Raw genomic sequence first — 21,783 nt, forward strand, 5'->3', positions numbered from 1 at the left:
CCACTCGCCGTGTTTGGAGGAAGAAGAAGGATGAGTACAACCCCAAGAACACCATCCCAACCTTGAAGCATGGAGGTGGAAACATCATTCTTTGGGGATGATTTTCTGTAAAGGGGAAAGGACGACTGCACTGTATTGAGGGGAGGATGGATGGGGCCATGTATCGCGAGATCTTGGCCAACAACCTCCTTCCCTCAGTAAGAGCATTGAAGATGGGTCGTGGCTGGGTCTTCCAGCATGACAACGACCCGAAACACACAGCCAGGGCAACTAAGGAGTGGCTCCGTAAGAAGCATCTCAAGGTTCTGGAGTGGCCTAGCCAGTCTCCAGACCTGAACCCAATAGACAATCTTTGGAGGGTCCTGAAAGTCCGTATTGCCCAGCGACAGCCCCGAAACCTGAAGGACCTGGAGAAGGTCTGTATGGAGGAGTGGGCCAAAATCCCTGCTGCAGTGTGTGCAAACCTGGTCAAGAACTACAGGAAACGTATGATCTCTGTAATTGCAAACAAAGGTTTCTCTACCAAATATTAGGTTGTGCTTTTCTGATGTATCAAATACTTATGTCATGCAATAAAATGCAAATTAATTACTTAAAAATCATATAATGTGATTTTCTGGATTTTTGTTTCAGATTGTGACAAAAATGACATACCTCTACATGCTTTGTAAGTAGGAAAACCTGCAAAATCGGCAGTGTTTCAAATACTTGTTCTCCCCACTGTATCTGACATAGAAATGCATGTCGGTGTCAACTCTCTGAAGAAGAAAAGTTTAGGCCTAGCCCCAGAAAGTATTCACATCCCTTGACTTATTCCACATTTTGTTAAAGCCTGAATTTAAAATGTATTAATTTGAGATGTTTGGTCACTGGCTTTCACACAATAGCCCATAATGTCAAATTGGCATTGTGCTTTTCAAATTTCTTACACATTAATAAAAAATGAAAAGCTGAAACGTCTTGAGTAAATAAGTATTCAACACCTTTGTTATGGCAAGCCTGAATAGGTTCAGGAGTAAATATTTGCGTAACAAGCCACATAAGTTGTATGGACTCATTTTGTGCAATAATAGTGTTTACCATGATTTTTGAATGACTACCTCATCTCTGTACCCCACACATACTATTATCGGAAGGTCCCTCAGTTGAGCAGTACATTTCAAAATCAGATTCAACCATAGAGACCAGGGAGTTTTCCAAAGCCTTGCTGAGGAGGGCACCTATTGGTAGAAGGGTAAAAATAAAAAAGCAGACATTGAATATCCCATTTAACAATGTTGAAGTTATTAATTATACTTTGGATGGTGGATCAATACACCCAGTCACTAAAGATACATTGGTCCTTCCTAACTCAGTTGAAGGAGAGGAAGGAAACCGCTCAGGGATTTCACAATTATGCCAATAGTGACTAAGTTACAGTTACAGAGTTTAATGACTGTGATAGGAGAAAATTGAGGATGGATCAACAACATTGTAGTTACTCCACAATACTAACCTAATTGAAAGAGTGAAAAGAAGGAAACAGAATAAAAATATTCCAAAACATGCATCCTGTTTGCATCAAAGCACTAAAGTAATACTGCAAAAAACCTGGCAAAGCAATTATATTTTTGTCCTGAATACAAAAGTGTTATGTTTTGGGCAAATCCAACACAACACATTACTGAATACCACTTCATATTTTCAAGCATAGTGGTGTGTGCATCATGTTATGGGTATGCTTGTAAACGTTAAGGACTGGGGAGGTTTTCAGGATAAAAGAAAGAAACAGAATGGCACTAAGTACAGGCAAAATACTGGAGAAAAACCTGGTTCTGTCTGCTTTCCATCAGACACTGAGAGATTAATTCACCTTTCAGCAGGACAATAAGATGACAATTCGGACGAAGAGGAGGAAATCTGCTGTTACAGTTCTTGAGTGGGCGAGTTACTGTTTTGACTTAAATCGACTTGAAAATCTATGGCAAGACCTGAAAATGGTTGTCTAGCAATGATCAACAACCAATTAAACAGAGCTTGAAACATTTTGAAAAGAATGGTGGGCAAATGTTGCACAATCCAGGTGTAGAAAGCCATTAGACTTACCCAGAAAGACTCACAGATGTAATCACTGCCAAATGTGCTCTACAAAGTATTGATATTTCTGTATTTAATTTTCAATAAATTTGTAAACCTTTGTAAACATTTCTAAACATTTCTAAAGATATGTTTTCACTTTGTCATTATGGGGTATTGTGTGTAGATGGATGAGAAAAATATTTAATACATTCTGAATTCAGGCTGTATACTTTCTGAAGGCACTGTAAATATATATTTTTAATATTATAGCCTATCGGCCTCTGCATGCAGTGCCCTGTTGCATTTAGTGATAAAATCTCTGACAGCTACACTGTGAGGTGGACAATCATTGTTTTGGGAAAGTAAAAAATAAATACAGATTGGCTATAACATTTAGCATATGCTACACATCGAAACCCAATTAACAGTTACAAAAAGATTTATAGGCTGTAAGGGCAATTCAATTTGGCTCATTTGGACAATATCCCTTGATGGCGCTATTGAGTGGCGCTATTGATGGCGCTGGCTGCGCAAGGTCGGATCTGAACGCATATGTCCGTAAAATTTCTCAAATGTCCAATACATTTTCATCTTTCTAGTAACATTGTCTGGTGACATTTTTTCCTGATGGAAACCCTGGCACACACACTGGAAAATATTTTCTGTCAGGCAGACACTGGAATATGTTTCTGAGTGACAGAGTGGGGGCTTTTTGTGGGACTGGAAAATGCCGGTAACATAAAATAACATTTTTAACCCGTTCTCATGCTTTCAAAATAACGGTTCTGTTCTGGAACATTATAGATCACTTTCGTTTGTGGTTCTGATTTTGTTGCCTGAACCGGTTTCAACCCCTGGTTTTCACACAGACATTTTCGACCCTTGGTTGACTCCACCTGATAGAGAAAGGGTACTCTGTAGAGGTGTGCGCTGTAGAGTTGTATTTTTCTTGTGGCCTGATGGAGATGGAACTCACCAGCAGCGATGTGTTTGTCCTCTGTGATCCTTTCCAGTCGGCCGAGCAGCGCATCAATGTTGAACTTGATCTGAGTCAGCTCTGATTTGATATCCTGTAGCTCGTTGGAGTTCACCGCTGAGCCACCCATAAACAGAAAACACCAGAGAGAGAGACAGAGCGAGAGAGAGCAAGGGACAGCAGAGAAGAGAGTTTAAGTTTAAAGGTCCAATGCAGGTATGTTCATCTCAATATTAAATCATCTCTGGGTAACAATGAAGTTCCTTACTGTGATTATTTTCAATTAAAATGGTCAAAAAGAAACAAAAATAGCTTCTAAATAAAGAACAATTTCTCAAGCAATAATTTTTGCTTAGACTGTCTGGGAGTGGTCTGAGTGAGGAGGGGAAAACTGAAAACAAGCTGTTATTGGCAGAGAGGTTTGGAACTCGTTCTTATTAATCTATTCACTAATTTACCAAATGGGGATGTCACCAGGCAGGCCAAAACTCCATCCCACCAAAACAGGCTGAAATTTCAGGCGGCCTTTTCAAACAGCTCTTTTACAAAAAGGGCATTATCATCATTATCACAATTTCATAGTGTTATTCCAACCTCAAAAAAAATAATGTTTTTGATGGCACTGGGCCTTTAAAAGACATTCACTCTGACATTCATTGCAATGTAATAGCATGTGAATCAAGAGAAGATTGCTGTATATATGGTAACAACACTGCAAAAGGTTATTACTCAAGACAATAACAATTATTTGTCCCGACAAAATTAAATCCATTATTTAACCTTAGAATTGACTGTTTTAAAGCAGATATAACATTATTCTAGATGAAAAGAGCTGGCTTTAGAGTTGTTCATGTTCAACCCAGCCAATTCAGGTCAAAGCTTTGTCTCGAAGACGTCTCAAACTTTATTGGATAAATTGTATAGAGCGCCTGCAGAAACTCACCCTTCTGCTTGATGGTGCTGCCGGGGAGGACTGAAGCACGTGCCAACAGCTTGACGGGCAAAGACTTGACCCGGCGCACCAGGGGCATGGCCATGCGAGGCCGCTTAACTGGCATCACTCGAGGCACTGGCGACACTCTGCCCCGGTACTCAAACAGCCTACAGAGGGAAAGCGAGATGGGGGACACTAATCATTAACAAAGCATTTGGTGGAAGGATATTGATACATTCATAATGTACATTTCCGTATTGAGTTATGACAGTTCAGAGGTAAAAGGTCTTGAAAAGATCTTGGCATGCCTGAAACATTGAAAAGGTCAACTGTAGCTATTACTACAGTACAGTACCATGGACTGAGAGTGGTGAATACATTTTATGGAGTTTGAGAGAACTACAGGTAACTACCAAAATTAAGGAAACACTTGAGTAAATGAGGGATACAAAATACACTGAACAAAAATATGAAACGCAACATGTAAAGTGTTGGTCCAATGTTTCATGAGCTGAAATGAAAGATCCCAGAAATGTTCCATATGCACAATAAGCTTACTTCTCTAATTTTCAGCACACATTTATTAACATAATAAATGTTAGTGAGCATTTCTCCTTTGCAAAGATAATTCAGCCATCTGACAGGTGTGACATGTCAAGAAGCACATTAAACAGCATGATCATTACACAGGTGCACCTTGTGCTGGGGGACAATAAAAGGCCACTCTGCCACAGCTGTCTGAAGTGTTGAGGAAGCGTGCAATTGGCATGCTGACTGCATGAATGTCCACCAGAGCTGTTACCAGAGAATGTAATGTTAATTTCTCTACCATAAGTCTCCTCCAATGTGTTTTATAGAATTTGGCAGTACATCCAACCGGCCTTACAACCGCAGACCACGTGTATGGTGTCATGTGGGCAAGCGGTTTGCTGATGTCAACGTTGTGAACCGAGTGCCCCATGGTGGCGGTGGGGTTATGGTATGAGCGGCATATGCTATGGACAGCAAACACAATTGCATTTTATCGATGCCAATTTGAATGCACAGCGATACCATGACAAGATCCCGAAGCCCATTTATCATGCCGTTCATTTGCCACTATCCCCTTATGTTTCAGCATGATAAAGCACTGCCCCATGTCGCAAGGATCTATACACAATTCCTGGAAACTTTGGGATGCTCTGGATCAACGTGTACGACAGCGTGTTTCAGTTCACGCAAATATTCAATAACTTCGTACAGCCATTGAAGAGGAGTGGGACAACATTCCACAGGCCACAATCAACAGCCTGATCAACTCGATGCAAAGGAGATGTGTCGCGGTGCATGAGGCAAATGGTGGTCACACCAGATACTGAAAGGTGTCTGTGACCTACAGATGTATATCTGTATTCCCAGTCATGTGAAATCCATAGATTAATTGACTGATTTCCTTTTACGAACTGTATCTTGAATCTTAAAAATTGTTGCATGTTTCATTTATATTTTTGTTTAGTGTATATTGAAAGAAGGTGCTTCCACACACAGATTTGGTTCCTGAGTTAATTAAGCAATTAGCTTCCAATCATGTTTAGAATCATGTATAAAAACTCCCAGTTGCCCGTTATTTTGGCTACCGTGGCTAGAAGAAAAGATCTCAGTGACTTTGAAAGAGGCGTCTCAAAGGAGAAGAATGGGGTTTAAAGGGTGTGTGTGTTTGTGTGTGTGTGTGTGTGTTTGTGTGTGTCAGTCACCAGACTTCAACCCAATTGAACACTTATGGGAGATTCTGGAGCAGCGCCTGAGACAGCCTTTTCCACCACCTTCCAAAATAAATTTCATATTTAGTTTTTTTGACGAATGGTCTCTATGACTACATCCCTGTATGATTGCATCCCTCCAATAGAGCTCCAGACACTTGTAGAATCTATGCTAAGGTGCATTGAAGCTGTCCTGGCAGCTTGTGGTGCCCCAGCACCCTATTAACACCCGTTATCTTAGTGTTTCCTTTATTTTGGTAGTTACCTGTATATTGCCTTTAAGGGTATATGAGTCCACTGCGCTGTAAAGATTTAGATAAGCAAGGATTTTGAGGAAAAAAGGTTTCTATCTGGTGTGTTGCGATTGAAGTAATAGGCTATCGCCTCTGCTTCAAAGCAATATCTGCAGTCCAGACAGAGAGCAGGTTCGCCGGTTACGTCAGCGGCTCCCCGAAGACTGGGGGTTTTGGAGATCACTTGAAAGCAGAAGGGCAATGAAATTATTGGGTGTATCTCTCTGTAATATATTGATCCCAGTCAAAGGCAGCCTCTGACAGCCGTAACTCTGAATTGGACATCACAGAGAGGGTATAAATAAACTTCCCTAGATGGTTGAAATGTGTTCCTCATCTGGATATTATGTTCTTACGTCTGCAAACACGGGCATCCAGCGGAGAGCACCAGCGGGGCTTCTATAGCCACTGAAACAGGGGCGGCCAAGAGATGGGGGAAAAGACACTGCCAAAGTTTGCTTGGCAAAGGTCGTCTTGTGAAACTAAAGCTGGACTTAAAAGCTGGTTGAGCTTTCTTTATGGGAACGAGTTTAAAGACCTTCCAGTGATGATGAGTGGAGAACAAAAGGCAAAAACATCTCTCACAAAAAGTCTCTGGATAGTAAAATATAGAGATTATACTTTTGATCAATTACATTAATGGTTTGCACCCTCTGTATGTCTGCTTTATAATGCCATCAGTGACTGAGCTTTTGGGAGATTGCAAAACAATTTATCTCTTTATTTAATTTACTGTGAATGTTCACCATTGCAAAATTCTTCTTTCTACCTCATTTGTGCTAAGTAGAGTTATACTGAAAGGGTATTAACAGGTGGGCAATTCCACAGTAACAGAATGCTGAGACACAAATTCTTCACTTTAAAAGTATGCCAAACAAAAACCATTGATTGCAAAATTAAACTAACCATACAAATCTATGCACAAGGACTACTTTTAACAATTTCCACAGAACATTTTACAAAAACACATTTACTCGAAGAACAGTGCAGCTGTAAAGTTTGGTAACAGAATGACTAACAATCTCCCTCAGTTTTTATGACCACATTTCCCAAAAACTCTTGAATACAGTGCCTTCAGAAAGTATTCAGTCCCCTTGACTTTTTAAACATTTAGTTGTGTTACAGCCTAAATTTAAAATGGATTCAATTCAGATTTTTTTCACAGCCCTACACACAATACCCCATTTACAAATGAAGTATTCAACCCCTTTGTCATGGCAAGCCTAAATAAGTTCCCAAGTGGTGCAGCGGTCTAAGGCACTGCATCTCAGTGCAAGAGGCGTCACTACAGTCCCTGGTTTGAATCCAGGCTGTATCACATCCGGCCGTGATTGGGAGTCCCGTAGGCCGGCGCACAATTGACCCAGCGTCGTCAGGGTTTGGCCGGGGTAGGCCGCCATTGTAAATCTTAATTTGTTCTTAACTGACTTGCCTAGTTAAACAAAGGTTCAATTAAAAAAAAGTTCAGGAGTAATATATTGCTTAATAAGTCACATAATAAGTTGCATGGACTCTGTTGAATGACTACCTCATCTCTGTACCCCACACATACAATTATCTGTAAGGTCCCTCAGTCGAGCAGTGAATTTCAACCAAAGATTCAACTACAAAGACCAGGGAGGTTTTCCAATGCCCTTGTAAAGAAGGGCACCTATTGGTAGATGGGTCAAATTTTAAAAAGCATACATTGAATATGCCTTTGAGCAGGGTGGTTATTAATTACACTTTGGATGATGTATCAGTCACTAAAAAGATACAGGTGTCCTTCCTAACTCAGTTGCCGGAGAGGAAGGAAACCGCTCAGGGTTTTCACCATTAGGACAATGGTGAGTTTAAAACAGTTAAATAGCGGTGATCGGAGATCAGAGGATGGATTAACAACATTGTAATTACTCCACAATATTATCCTATTTGACATAGTGAAAAGAAGGAAGCCGGTGCAAATAAACCAAAACAATGGAGCTAAGCACAGGCTAAATCCTAGAGGGAAACCTAGTTCAGTCTGTTTTCCACCAGACACTGGGAGATGAATTCACCTTTCAACAGGACAATAACCTAAAACACAAGGCCAAATCTACACTGTATTTGCTTACCAAGAAGACATTGAATGTTCCTGAGTGGCCGAGTTACAGTTTTTAATTAAATCTACTTGAAAATCTATCTAGCTTGACGACTTTTGAAAAGAATAAGTGTGGAAACTTATCCAGAAAGACTCACAGCTGTAATCGCTGCCAAAGGTGCTTCTACAAAGTATTGACTCAGGGATGCGAATACTTACTGTATGTGGGATTTTGGTAACAGAATGACAAGATGCTAGGCAATGTTTCTTAAACTTACAGAAGGCACATCTTTTCAGCAAACTAAATATAAATGTTGATATTAGTTGAGAGGTTTCTTTACTTCAACATTGTGTTTTGATGTATTTCTAAGACCTTTTCTGCTAAATGTTTTCTTAGACCCCTTTTCCATATGTTTGACCAGAAATCTATACCTTTGCTTATTCCAATTTTTTGGGATGGAAAATGTATGCCTTCATTTCTCTTAGTTTCAAATTTGATGTGCTCCTATGAACTTCACATGTTGATGCTCATGGGTATTTTTAGATGGAAATGCTCTGGTGTAATCCACTCACCTGCCATATAATTCATTTCTGTAGTAGTGATAATCAAAGTCGTACCCACTGAAAGATAAAAAATATATATATATATACACTGCCGTTCAAAAGTTTGGGGTCACTTAGAAATGTCCTTGTTTTTGAAAGAAAAGGCATTATATTGATCAGAAATACAGTGTAGACTTTGTTAATGTTGTAAATTACTATTGTAGCTGGAAACGACAGATCTTTTAATGGAATATCTACATAGGCGTACAGAGGTCCATTATCAGCAACAATCACTCCTGTTTTCCAATGCCACGTTGTGTTAGCAAATCCAAGTTCCTAATTTTAAAAGGCTAATTGATCATTAGAAAACCCTTTTGCAATTATGTTAGCACAGCTGAAAACTGTGGTAATTAAAGAAGAAATACAACTGGCCTTCTTTAGAAACAGCGCAACCTTGCTTTAGAAGGACAACATCCCGGAGTCGCCTCTTCACTGTTGACGTTGAGACTGGTGTTTTGCGGGTACTATTTAATGAAGCTGCCAGTTGAGGACTTGTGAGGCGTGTGTTTCTCAAACTAGACACTCGAATGTACTTGTCCTCTTGCTCAGTTGGGCACCGGGGCCTCCCACTCCTCTTTCTATTCTGGTTAGAGCCCGTTTGCACTGTTTTGTGAAGGGAGTAGTACACAATGTTGTACGAGATCTTCAGTTTCTTGGCAATTTCTTGCATGGAATAGCCTTCATTTCTCAGAACAAGAATAGATTGATGAGTTTCAGAAGAAAGTGCTCGTTTCTGCCCATTTTTATCCTGTAATCGAACCCACAAATGCCGATGCTCCAGATACTCAACTAGTCTAAGGAAGGCCAGTTGTATTGCTTCTTAATCAGAACAAAAGTTTTCAGCTGTGCTGACATGATTGCAAAAGGGTTTTCTAATGATCAATTAGCCTTTTAAAATGAGGAACTTGGATTAGCTAACACAACATGCCATTGGAACACAGGATTGATGGTTGCTGATAATGGGCCTCTGTACGCCTATGTAGATATTCCATAAAAAAATCGGCCATTTCCAACTACAATAGTTATTTACAACATTAACAATGTCTACACTGTATTTCTGATAAATTTGATGTTATTTTAATGGACATAAAATGTGCTTTTCTTTCAAAAACAAGGACATTTCTAAGTGACCCCAAACTTTGGAACAGTAATGTATATTTATGTATATATATAATTAAACAACATTATAACATTCTGGAATGACAATTAGCATCAAAAGTTTCCTCATTTCCTCAAATTCCTCTCCATTGTATTGGTCTCAGAAAAAGACAGATCAGAGCTGTATGGCAAAAAACCCACTGTCCGGTTCTATCAGATCAGTGATGTTGAAGGATAGGAAATGAGTAAAGGAATTATCAACAATTACTGTATTGAGACAATTGAGATTGAACCCTTATTACTTATTGCCCCGTCCCTTCCATGAAGCTTTACTCCCTATGGAGTACCTGTAGAGAGCAGTGGCAGACCTCTTCAGACCTTTGGGTCTGTTGGGCTTGGGTTCCCCCGCCATGTTGATGTCTGAGGAAAAACGGAGAGGGAGAATGTTACAGAGAAATTTAGAAAAATGTAGTAAAAAGTCACAGGAGTCTCTCAATCATCAATATCAACCTTGCCCTCTGGGTCTGTTGGGCATGGGCTCCCCCGCCATGTTGATGTCTGAGGAGGAGAGGAGTGGAGAAAAGGGGTGTTACAGAGAAAAGCAGATGGATCGAGACAAAATGAGTCTCAATTATCAATTGTATCAACATCACCCTTATAATCTGCTATTAAAGGGGCAATCTGCGATTGTTCCACCAATTTTGGGACTTTTAAATTCATACAGTACACTGAGTATACTAAACATGCCCTTTCCATGACATAGTCTGACCAGTTGAATCTAGGTAAAAGCTATGATCACTTATTCATTTCACCTCTTAAATCGGATTCAATCATTGTAGATGAAGGAGAGGAGACAGGATTTTTAAGCATTGAGTCAATTGAGACACGGATTGTGTATGTGTGTCATACAGAGGGTGAATGGGCAAGACAAAATATTGAAGTGACTTTGAATGGGGTATGGTAGTAGGTGCCAGGCACACCGGTGTGAGTGTGTCAAGAACTGCAACGCTGCTGGGTTGTTCATGCTCAACAGTTTCACAATTTTGGGAAGCATTGGAGTCAACATTGGCCAGCATCCTTGTGGAATGCGTTCGACACGGATGCCCCGACAACTCGAGGCTGTTCTGAGGGCAAAAGGGGGTACAACTCAATATTCAGAAGGCGTTCCTAATGTTTTGTACACTTAGTGTATAGCTATCTTGAAGGATAAAATGTATAAATGCTTTATGAACTTAGTTCAATTGTTGTACGCCATCAGAACCCAAAATAAGCTTGTTTTGTCATTTTGTTTGTACACAATAAGTGTGAACAAGCACTTTATAGCCTTAAAAAATTGTTGAGACTATATTTTCTATCTCATGGGTGGTCAGTCCTTGCATACACATCTCTGTCTGAATTTGAGAGTGGTTACATTTTGTCCAGTCCCATCCCTCAGCTATTTACCAAATCAGTGGCGGGGTGTCACTTTGTTATTGTTTGAACTGCAGATTGCCCGTTTAAATGGACAGTGCACTCAAATAAAAAAATTACAAATTGGTTTCTGTACCCTGTAAGCAGGTTATGGACAAGGTAAGAGAGCAATCAATGCTTTGGTTTGGTTTACCTGCCTACTCTCCGCATTTGTGGAACAAATCCAATACAAGTCAATATCCCTGGTATTAGGTTTCGGAGACAGTGGTCGAATAAACAAAACCAAAGCATGGACTGCTGTCTTACCTTGTCCATAGACTGTTTACAGGATAAGGAAACCAATATGTCATTTTGTAATTTGGGTGAACTTTAATATTACATCAAACATAGACATACAATAAAGAGCAGGACTCCTTTCATCTCTCAATATTAGACGAGGACGTTTTCTGCTAAAGGTGTAAGTGCTGCAATATTATGTCTGACATTTGGGAGTCAGGTAACGGTGAATCAACATAAATGGCACAATGTAAACCGTTTCAAAATAACAAGAATATCTAGACCCCACCCTTTGATCTCTGCATGGAACCTAGCCATAACACAAAGGCAAGCCCACAGAAATAGGGTGAATCTGCACCTAGCCTTTTAACACGTACGTACATATGTCAACCACGGCTAAGGGAAACGCTGGCATCTAAATACATTTGGTTCATTTAAAAAAAAATTGTTTAATTTATTCTCCCCTGGAAAGAGAGGGCTACAGCGGTGGCTACATTTCATCACCACTTGAGATTCCTGCCTCATCACCAAGCGAGGAAGATATTTCGGTGAGTATTATAGCTTGGGGAAGTTTTACCTTGTGGAGGGGAGTGAGAACAAGGGTGGATCAAGTCAAGTAAGCAACAAAGTGAGGTAGTTTGGGCGTCTAATCAGATCTACTGTATGCAGAGAATGTGACGTGATTGAGGCGAGGTTGTAGATATCATCCAATTGAATTGTGTGTGTGTAATTAGATATGTTGTATGCAGAGACCATGGCATGAGTGAGGCAAAGTTGTAGAGATAATGGGTTATCGTAAACTCTGAAGCCAGACAGGATTATCAAGGCTTATGCTTTGGCGACATCTACGGGCTGATTGTTACGTGGACACGTTATTGATCTCCTTGATCACATTTGAATAAACTTCAAGTATTACCAATGTCATGACTCTCTCTCTCTTTGGTGAGGATCAAAAGGACCCATCAGCTAGACAAATGTCTGAGGATAGCCAGACTCCCCCCTCTTCCCACAGGAGAGGAGAGGGGGGAGTTTGGCCTGTTTTATGACTTAAATACCTTGCAGAAACTCTCCCACATGCAGAAATGGAAGGCTGAAAATCCTTTGTTACTCAGAGAGACTGTGCCGCCAAAACTTTAACATCAAACAATGGACATTGAAGCAATATTTCTAACATAAAGAATGTTGGGAATGATGACAGAATATGGGAAATTAATGTCTATTTTGTGATGCTATTAAAATGATCAGAAAGACATAACTGAAACATTGTAACTAAGAGCTTCCACACAGTATATATCAGATGTACATCTAAATGTTGTAAAACGTATGATTAAATATGAAACTATTTTTGAAACGATAGAAATGTGATTTTAGTCTTCTCATGAGATAATGGTTTTCATGTTTGTTGCACACAAACTAAGCCACGCCCCTAATGAGGTTAGAGTTTGTATCAACAGGATGGAACCGCCTTTCAGTCCAGAGTGCTTAAAAGGACTCTCTGAGAATTTAAATACAGACCAGATAACATGAGGACATGGTCCACATGTTGAAATGGTTAAAAATTCAAGACCAGAAATTTTAAGACCCTCTGAAACTCTCGATGAGGGAAGAAGGTGAAGACTAGACCAAACATTCACAGTCTGAAGCTCTGTAAAGTAGTCTAGGAAACATGACCAAAGAGGGAAGAACAGTTCCCTCTCACCACCATATGCACCTCTGATGTATCCATTCTAACCGACATTCCAAGACAAAGAAGCATACAACTAAAAAGGACAGAGACGTACATTGAACTACTCTCCATAGACGGATCGAATGGCTTCAAAATAGAGACAACAGAGAAAGAAATCTATGCGTAAATATATGTTGCATTTCGGTTGTTAGGGTGCTAAATATTCTGACTACGGTGAGCGTAGTTTACAAATGTATGTACGAGAAGTTGACTCTCTCCTTACATACCCCTCCCCTTTCCATTGTGTAACCAGAAGGTCATGTTTTTGTTAGTCCACTAGGGACTGTTTTCATTGCATTATGTTAGTAATCAATAACATACACAATACCGTGTGAGTATGTTTTATGTACTTCTGTGTGATTATTTAGTTAGTAAATAAATAATTAAGCCAATTTGTGTATCGCTGATTTATTACTTAGGTTAGGGTTTGTGCAGATTTACGAATTAGACTGATATGAGGAAATAATGAATAGTTGACTTATTGATGTAAGAGATATTTAGATAATCTTGAGAGTTTGTCGGGAGATAGTGACTCGGTAAATGACTTTTCCCGTGGTGCCCCAAATTCCCAATGAGTTAATTATTACATGATTAATTTAATTGAGTAATAATTAAACGTAGTAGGTAATTATTTGCAGTCATCACATTAATATGATAGTCACGTTACGACACCAACTATATATTCCTCGGAAGAATCTATGTAATGTAACAATTCAAATCGTGCTCTTTAGTCTACAGTGTAATGAGCATGATGGGAGACAGAGTGCTGGTTTAAAGCGCAGGGCACAGCAGGTGTTTATTTAGTAAAGGACCACAGGAGGAGGCTGGTAGCAGGGTCCAGGGACAGGCAGAAGGTCATACACAGGGAATCCAAAAAGGTAACATTACAGGTGGGGAAAAAAGGCTAATAACGTAGTCTGGGAGATCAGACAAGAAGTTGATGATAGGAAATCTGATAGGCAAAAAACGTTGTTAGTGAGGATGGCCAAAAACTACGATACACGGGAGGACTAATATGAAAATAAACTAAAATAAGCGCTCCGAATAGAATGTGCACAAAAAACAAACAATACCTCACAATGATGGGTTACAATGAACTGAACTAAATAGTGTAAATGACATACAGGTTTGTGAACAGGTGATCAGAATTCAGGGGATTGGGATCTGGAGAGTGAGCTGCATTCAGGGGATCTATGTGTTTGAGAATGAGTTGGAAGCAGACGTTACGTACAGTAGTAACCAGCTGATGAAACAGTTTGGCTAAAGGATGGGAAAATATGATTTGAAAAAGTTTGAAAAGTTTGATTGAAATTGATCAAATATAAAGCATTACATCTCAAGGAATAACAAAAGTCATACATTATTTCCTTGTTCTGTTTTATTTCAGGAATGGAACCCAGGAGTCAAAAAATTTCAGGTTAACAAACATATATTATATTTTTCTATAAAAACAGTAACAGTCTAAAGTTTGGACACACCTACTCATTATAGGATTTTTCTTTATTTTTACTATTTTCTACATGATATAATAATAGTGACGACATCAAAACTATGAAATAACACATATGGAATCATGTAGTAACCGAAAAAGTGTTAAACAAATCAAAATATATTTTATATTTGAGATTCTTCAAAGTAGTCACCCTTTGTCTTGATGATAGCTTTGCACACTCTTGGCATTCTCTTAACCAGCTTCACCTGGAATGCTTTTCCAACAGTCTTGAAGGAGATCCCACATATGCTGAGCACTTGTTGACTCCTTTTCCTTCACTCTGCGGTTCAACCCAAACCATCTCAATTGGGTTGAGGTCGGGTGATTGTAGAGGCCAGGTCTGATGCAGCACTCCATCACTCTCCTTCTTGGTCAAATAGCCCTTACACAGCCTGGAGGTGTGTTGGATCAGGGTTGGATAGTCCCACTGATTGCAAACCAGATGGGATTGCGTATCGCTGCAGAATGCTGTGGTAGCCATGCTGGTTAAGTGTGCCTTGAATTCTAAGTAAATCACTGACAGTGTCACCAGCAAAGCACGCCCACACCATCACACCTCCTCCTCCATGCTTCACGGTGGGAACCACACATGTGGAGATAATCCGTTAACCTACTCTGCGTCCAAAAAAGACATGCCGGTTTTGACCAACAATCTCAAATTTGGACTCATCAGACCAAAGGATAGATTCCCACTGGTCTTATGTCCATTGCTCATATTTCTTGGCCCAAGCAAGTGTTAGCAGTTGATGTTACTCTTCAATAACACAGACCCCAAAGCAAATAAGGGAGATTAAAATAGGTTTATTCAAAGTGGGCAAATCATGCTTGGAAGTAAATGTTCATGCTCCCCTGTCCTCAGTGATTCTCTCCTGTAGTTCTATCCACACAACACAAGGAAAGGATGTAGTTTTATAACCCAGCCCTAGCCTGTGGTTGACCAATTAGAATTTCTTGCAATAAAACTGTGCCAATGGCCAAATAACCAGTATCCTATTTCAGGTTTGACCAATGAGAACGTGCCCCACGTAGCTATGAGTTCAGGACTGACATTCCTAACAGATGTTGATAATTCACATTGATAATTCCCTATTGACATTTAGTACATTTGACCTCTCGTCTTCTGCGTTGTGTATTTATCTTCGAAATATTCTTACTCTCCCCCTTAATCTCGCCATTTAAAAAATAAATACTTAAAATGTATTTTAAGAAAACAAAAATCATGAAAAAATAGACAGTATAAAAACAGTAGTAAGCATAAATCATTCACAATCCACTCCTTGCATTTCTATAAAACACAAAGGGCATATTGTACTTGCTGTTACAATAAGAAATAGATTTCAAACAGTTATAGAAAACAAGTATTAACAGGTGTAATGATAATGTCCCTACAACATCCTGTATTAGGAGGAAACAAAAAACAAAAAAATTCTACAAGACAATATTCTATCGTCCTATTGGCAAGGTAATCATTCACCAGGTCCTTTAAAAGTGACCAGCTCTTCCACACTGGTATCAGTCTCACATAGATAGCTATTAGAAATTATGTTCTGACAGTCTGCCGGTAGTAAGGAATTCTTCTTCCATTCGAATTCTTCTTCCGTTCCACTGGTTGATAAGGACTCTCTAATGAACACTTCACCGGTGATCTTGTATCATTTCAAGTACAGTCCTTGGATCAAGGGATATTGCTTCAGCTTCAGACTGTAAATTCACATAACCTGTAACGAAGGAAACAAAAAAGTGAAAGTAACATGTCCTGGTTTCAAGAAAAATAGATTTCCCTAAGTAAGCATGTCCCGATTTTCTGGAAAATGTTGGCTAGATATCCCTAATATGATGACTCCTGTGTACAACATAGAAGCTTATCAGGTTCTGATTATCTTACTATGCTTCTTCACCCAAGATTGGCCCCCGATTGCTAATCAATCAGTTCTAAATTCTCCAGACTCTGCTTTGTCATCAAAATGGACAACCTTGCAATGAGTGACATGTATCCGTCGTGATTTTCCCTGGACTTTTACTGCTGACCTCATCATGAGGAAAACTTGATGAGGACCTTCCCATTTTGGCCATATTTCTTTTACCATCACCCACTGTCCTGGTACTACGTCATGTACCCCCTCAGGGCTTATTCCCCACTCCTCTCGTCTGTCTGCTTCCCATACTGCATTAAAGAGTTGTATGCAATAGTTAAGCATTGTGTCACTCATAAGGTGAACAACTGCTTTCCTCAAATCTAACGTGCCTGCCACTATCACATTGTCCATTGTAGTAACTGCCCAGCCTGCCTTCCTCACACCCCCCTCCACAATGCTTAAACCGCCTATGTATAAGATAAACTCAGGGTTTTCCAACAGACGACTCTTATTAACCCTATCAGAGAGCTGATCCAAAACCAACTCACAACAGTCGTGTTCAAATAATGTGGTATCTGTAAGATACGTCAGAGTGGCTGGATTACATGTGGTGCCACGTTGTATGATGTTGTTAGGAGCCTCCACTACTTTAGTAGCGGCCATAGCTTCGTTGCTAGCACACTGTTTCCATATCCAAAGTTCCACGCTTGTTTTTCTTCGTAGTCCAAATAGGATGGTTCTGAACTGTAGATCCCTGCAGTTGTCTAATTTTCTACTTCACCTTCCCTTCAGAAATGTTCAATGTAGAGTCAAGTTGCATAATAACATCAAGACCTAAAATAGGTTGTTCAAATGAGCCTATCCACACCCCTGCATCAATCTTCATTGGACCAATAGAAATTGATAATGATTTAGTCTGTTTCATATCTGTCTCAGTCTCCCCCCAACTCCTGTTGCTCTTCTTGCCCGTGTACTGTACTGAGGACATATATGTTTTGCATAAGATATGGGCAATACAGTGACTTCAGCACCCGTATCTACTAAAAAATCGACTGCAAAGTTGTTAATCATGTTCACATATATTCCAGCTGAATTCATATGTACACCAGCTGAGATGGGACGTAAGAGGGGGCCTTGTTAGTTTACTTCCACAGCATCCAGCTGAGTCGTAGAGAGTTCCTTAAATTTCTGCATCAGCATTGTATCATTGAGGCAGTTGTCCTGTTTCCATTTTCCCTTAGACGGACCCTATTTCTTCTGGCAATTCATCATAAGATTTAGTTTTCTTTTCCGACATTCTCGTTGTGAACAGAAATGCAGCAATAATGACATACACCAAGTTTCTCTTCTGCTGAACGAATAATGTTATAGGTTTCACTCGTAACCCGCAGAACTCTGATAACAGCCGGTTTATTATGTTGATTGATGTCTCTGTCCAGTTGGGACAACATGTCGATGATGTTGCCGTAGTTTTGTCTCTCCCAGTCATCAGTTGTGGAAACAAACGTTTTTCGCAAATCATCATGTATGGATTGCATCAGCTGATGAGTGATTGCCCCATTTTTGGAGGAATTGTGTGTATCTTCATCTTCCATGTCAGGTAACCCACTGTGTATAACCACCGTCGCTCTAAACCTTTCTTCAAAATCCAACAAATGTTTATTTCGGTTTTTGAACACATTTGGTTTCTCTCTCCCCAATTAGTGCTTGCATTGGTCAGACCCTTAAGGAAAACGTGTATGGTTCTCCATCCATCCGCCACATCTTGCTCTTCACCATCCACAGCTCTAAACTATTTTCTTCAAGTACACCATGTTCACTGTTGTTCAAAACAAAGGCTAATAACTGTAACCCATCATAAGGATGTAGATTGTAGAGTTTCTTATAGCGCTTCAAATGGTCCCATGTTTTCATACCCACTTCTTGTGGATGTTTCAACGTTTTTGACTATTCATCCAACTGTTTTGGAGATGCTGATTTGTGCGTGATAACTGTCAGAAGAGGTTTGTCTTTACTACCTTTTACAGCCTGTATTCTGGTTGGCCTAAGACATTGTTCGTCACCACTGTCAGTATCTTTTGACTCAAAGCCAGGCAGTACTGACCAGATGCTTGAAACCCGATCATCCTTGCGCAACTCAGCCTGAGGGTAGATTGAGGGAACAAATGGTCCGCAGGTGGGTGTCAAGTCTGTTTTAACTACCCTTGCCTGTAATTGTTGAATTTCTCCTTTCAAGGTTTTGATTTGTTCACCGAGAGCTTTCACATTATCCTTCTCTCTTCAATGTCCTGTTACGATTCTCCAGAAATGATTTCTCATCCCGTTTTCTTACCATCGTGTCTTTGTCAAGGAATTAGACATTCTCTGTATTTCCCCCCCAGCTTTTTGTATATCAGACAGATTCCATATTCCATCTTTGTCAACAATGACAGAATATTTCTTTATTATCTCTTGCCTACACTTCTTTACTTTGAAATGGTTCTTCATATCACTAGATAGTGAAATTAAAATATATTTCATGCTCACATCCAGAGGAGCTGTTTTCCAGAGTGGCCTTCTAACGTAACAATGGCATTATAATATACACTACAGTCCAAAGGTTTGGGGCCACTTAAAATTGTACTTGTTTTCAAAGAAAATCACATTTTTTTGTCCATTAAAATAACATCAAATTAATCAGAAATACAGTCTAGTCATTGTTAATGTTGGAAATGACTATTGTAGCTGGAAACGGCAGATTTTTTTATGGAATATCTACATAAGCGTACAGAGGCCCATTATCAGCAACCATCACTCCTGTGTTCCAATGACACGTTGTGTTAGCTAATCCAAGTTTCTCATTTTAAAAGGCTAATTGATCATTAGAAAACCCTTTTGCAATTATGTTAGCACAGCTGAAAACTGTTGTTCTGATTAAAGAAGCAATAAAATTGTCCTTGTTTAGACTAGTTGAGTATCTGGAGCATCAGCATTTGTGGGTTCAATTACAGGCTCAAAATGGCCAGAAACAAAGGACTTTCTTCTGAAACTCGTCAGTCTATTCTTATTCTGAGAAATTAAGGCTATTTCATGCGAGAAATTGCCATGAAACAGAAGGTCTCTTACAACGCTGTGTACTACTCCCTTCACAGAATAGCACAAACTGGCTTTAACCAGAATAGAAAGAGGAGTGGGATGCACCGGTGCACAACTGAGCAAGAGGACATTCAAATGTCTAGTTTGAGAAACAGATGCCTCACAAGTTCTCAACTGGCAGCTCATTAAATAGTACCCACAAAACAAAAGTCTCAACGTCAACAGTGAAGAGGTGACTCCTGGATGTAGGCCTTCTAGGCAGAGTTGCAAAGAAAAAGCTATACCTCAGACTGGCCAATAAAAATAAAAGATTAAGATGGGCAAAAGAACACAGATACTGGACAGAGGAACTCAGAGATATACACAATGTTTATACATTTATTTTAACCCAAAATATATCCCCTTTTGATTACTCAAATATTTTTTCTGTTGGGTCTGGCTACCCATAAAAAATGTATGTTCACCTCAAAAAGCTCATTGAAGCCTTACATTAACCATACGTGTAAAAATTGCTTCTCAACTAGCAACTCACTTCTATGCAACAAGGTTTCACAAAAAGAAAGGACTCTAACCTTTTAATAGAGGATTTGAACACCTATAATAGAGAACAAATCTGTTACAGAGGACACAAACCACTAACTGAGCAAACAAAGGACTAAACTCTGTAATAGAACAAAGGACTTGAACCCTTATACATCACAGATACGTATCACTCATTGCATGCACACATTTTAACCTGATTGGTTCTTTTAAAATTATATTGGTCTAGACTCACCCAGCACTTATGCCATCAATCAGGAGATTAAGAGTTGACTCCCCAAAGTGGGTTGTGCTCAGCCTTCTCTCTTTCTTCTGGAACAACACCCTGTTGAGTTTTTCTTGTTGTTGTTTAGACCAAGTCATCCGGGTTACAGCACCAAATGTTAGCAGTTGATGTTACTCTTCAATAACACATGCCCCAAAGTAAATCAGGGGTGGGGGGGAAATAGGTTTATTCAAAGCGAACACATCATGCATGGAAGTAATGTTCATGCTCCCCTGTCCTCAGTGATTCTCTCCTGTGGTTCTCTCCACAGAACAAAGTATAGGATGTTGTTTTATAACTCAGCCATAGCCTGTGGTTGACCAATTAGAATTCCTTGCAATAAAACTGTGCCAATGGCCAGATAACAAGTATCCTATTTCAGGTTGAACCAAAATTGATAAATTCCCTATTGACCGTTAGTACTCTATTGACCTTAAGTACTTTTGACCTCTCGTCCTCTGCGTTGTGTACTTATCTTCAAAATATTCTTACACAAGTCTCCTTCTTATTGGTGTCCTTTAGAAGTGGTTTCTTTGCAGCAAATCGACCATGAAGGCCTGATTCACGCTGTCTCCTCTGAACAGTTGATGTTGTTACTTGAACTCTGTGAAGCATTTATTTGGGCTGCCATTTCTGAGGCTGGTAACACTAATGAACTTATCCTCTGTAGCAGAGGAAACTCTGGGTCTTTCAAATCAAATCAAATGTTATTTGTCACATACACATGGTTAGCAGATGTTAATGCGAGTGTAGCGAAATGCTTGTGTTCTAGTTCCGACAGTGCAGTAATATCTAACAATTCCCCATCAACTACCTAATACACACAAATCTAAAGGGGTGAATGAGAATATGTACATGTAAGTATATGGATGAGCGATGGCCGAGCGGCATAGGCAAGGTGAAATCGATGCTATAAAATACAGTATAGACATGTGATATGAGTAATGTGAAATATGTTAACATTATTAATGTTGCATTATTTAGAGTGGCATTGTATAAAGTGAATACTGATCCATTTATTAAAGTGGCCAGTGATTCAGTCTCAATGTAGGCAGCAGCCTCAGTTAGTGACTGCTGTTAAGCAGTCTGATGGCCTTGAGATAGATGTTTTTCAGTCTCTCGGTCCCAGCTTTGATGCACCTGTAATGACCTCGCCTTCTGGATGGTAGCGGTGTGAACAGGCAGTGGATCGGGTGGTTGACCTCCTTGATTATCTTTTTGGCCTTCCTGTGACATCGGGTGCTGTAGGTGTCATGGAGGACAGGGCAACAACAACTGCCCGAGTTACACCAGGAATGCACAATTCCTCTATCAGTGCAATAGGCTGAGAGAGGCTGGAATGAGGGCTTGTAGGATGGTTGTAAGGCAGGTCCTCACCAGACA

The 21,783-nt window shown here is 39.8% G+C and overlaps 1 protein-coding gene across 1 annotated transcript in view; it reads right to left on the minus strand.

Moving 5' to 3' along the window:
- The window catches only part of raly (RALY heterogeneous nuclear ribonucleoprotein), a 161,156-nt gene that overhangs the window by 40,068 nt on the left and 99,305 nt on the right, over positions 1 to 21,783 (minus strand). Inside the window, exons 4-8 of the mRNA XM_024444889.2 lie at positions 10,271 to 10,318; positions 10,108 to 10,180; positions 8,633 to 8,680; positions 3,978 to 4,135; positions 3,035 to 3,151 (exon numbers count right to left, since the gene is read on the minus strand). Of these exons, the coding sequence (XP_024300657.1) occupies positions 3,035 to 3,151; positions 3,978 to 4,135; positions 8,633 to 8,680; positions 10,108 to 10,180; positions 10,271 to 10,318 (444 nt within the window). The remainder of the gene's footprint in view (positions 1 to 3,034; positions 3,152 to 3,977; positions 4,136 to 8,632; positions 8,681 to 10,107; positions 10,181 to 10,270; positions 10,319 to 21,783) is intronic.

Source organism: Oncorhynchus tshawytscha, linkage group LG02, assembly GCF_018296145.1.
Source record: "Oncorhynchus tshawytscha isolate Ot180627B linkage group LG02, Otsh_v2.0, whole genome shotgun sequence".
Lineage (NCBI taxonomy): Eukaryota > Metazoa > Chordata > Actinopteri > Salmoniformes > Salmonidae > Oncorhynchus > Oncorhynchus tshawytscha.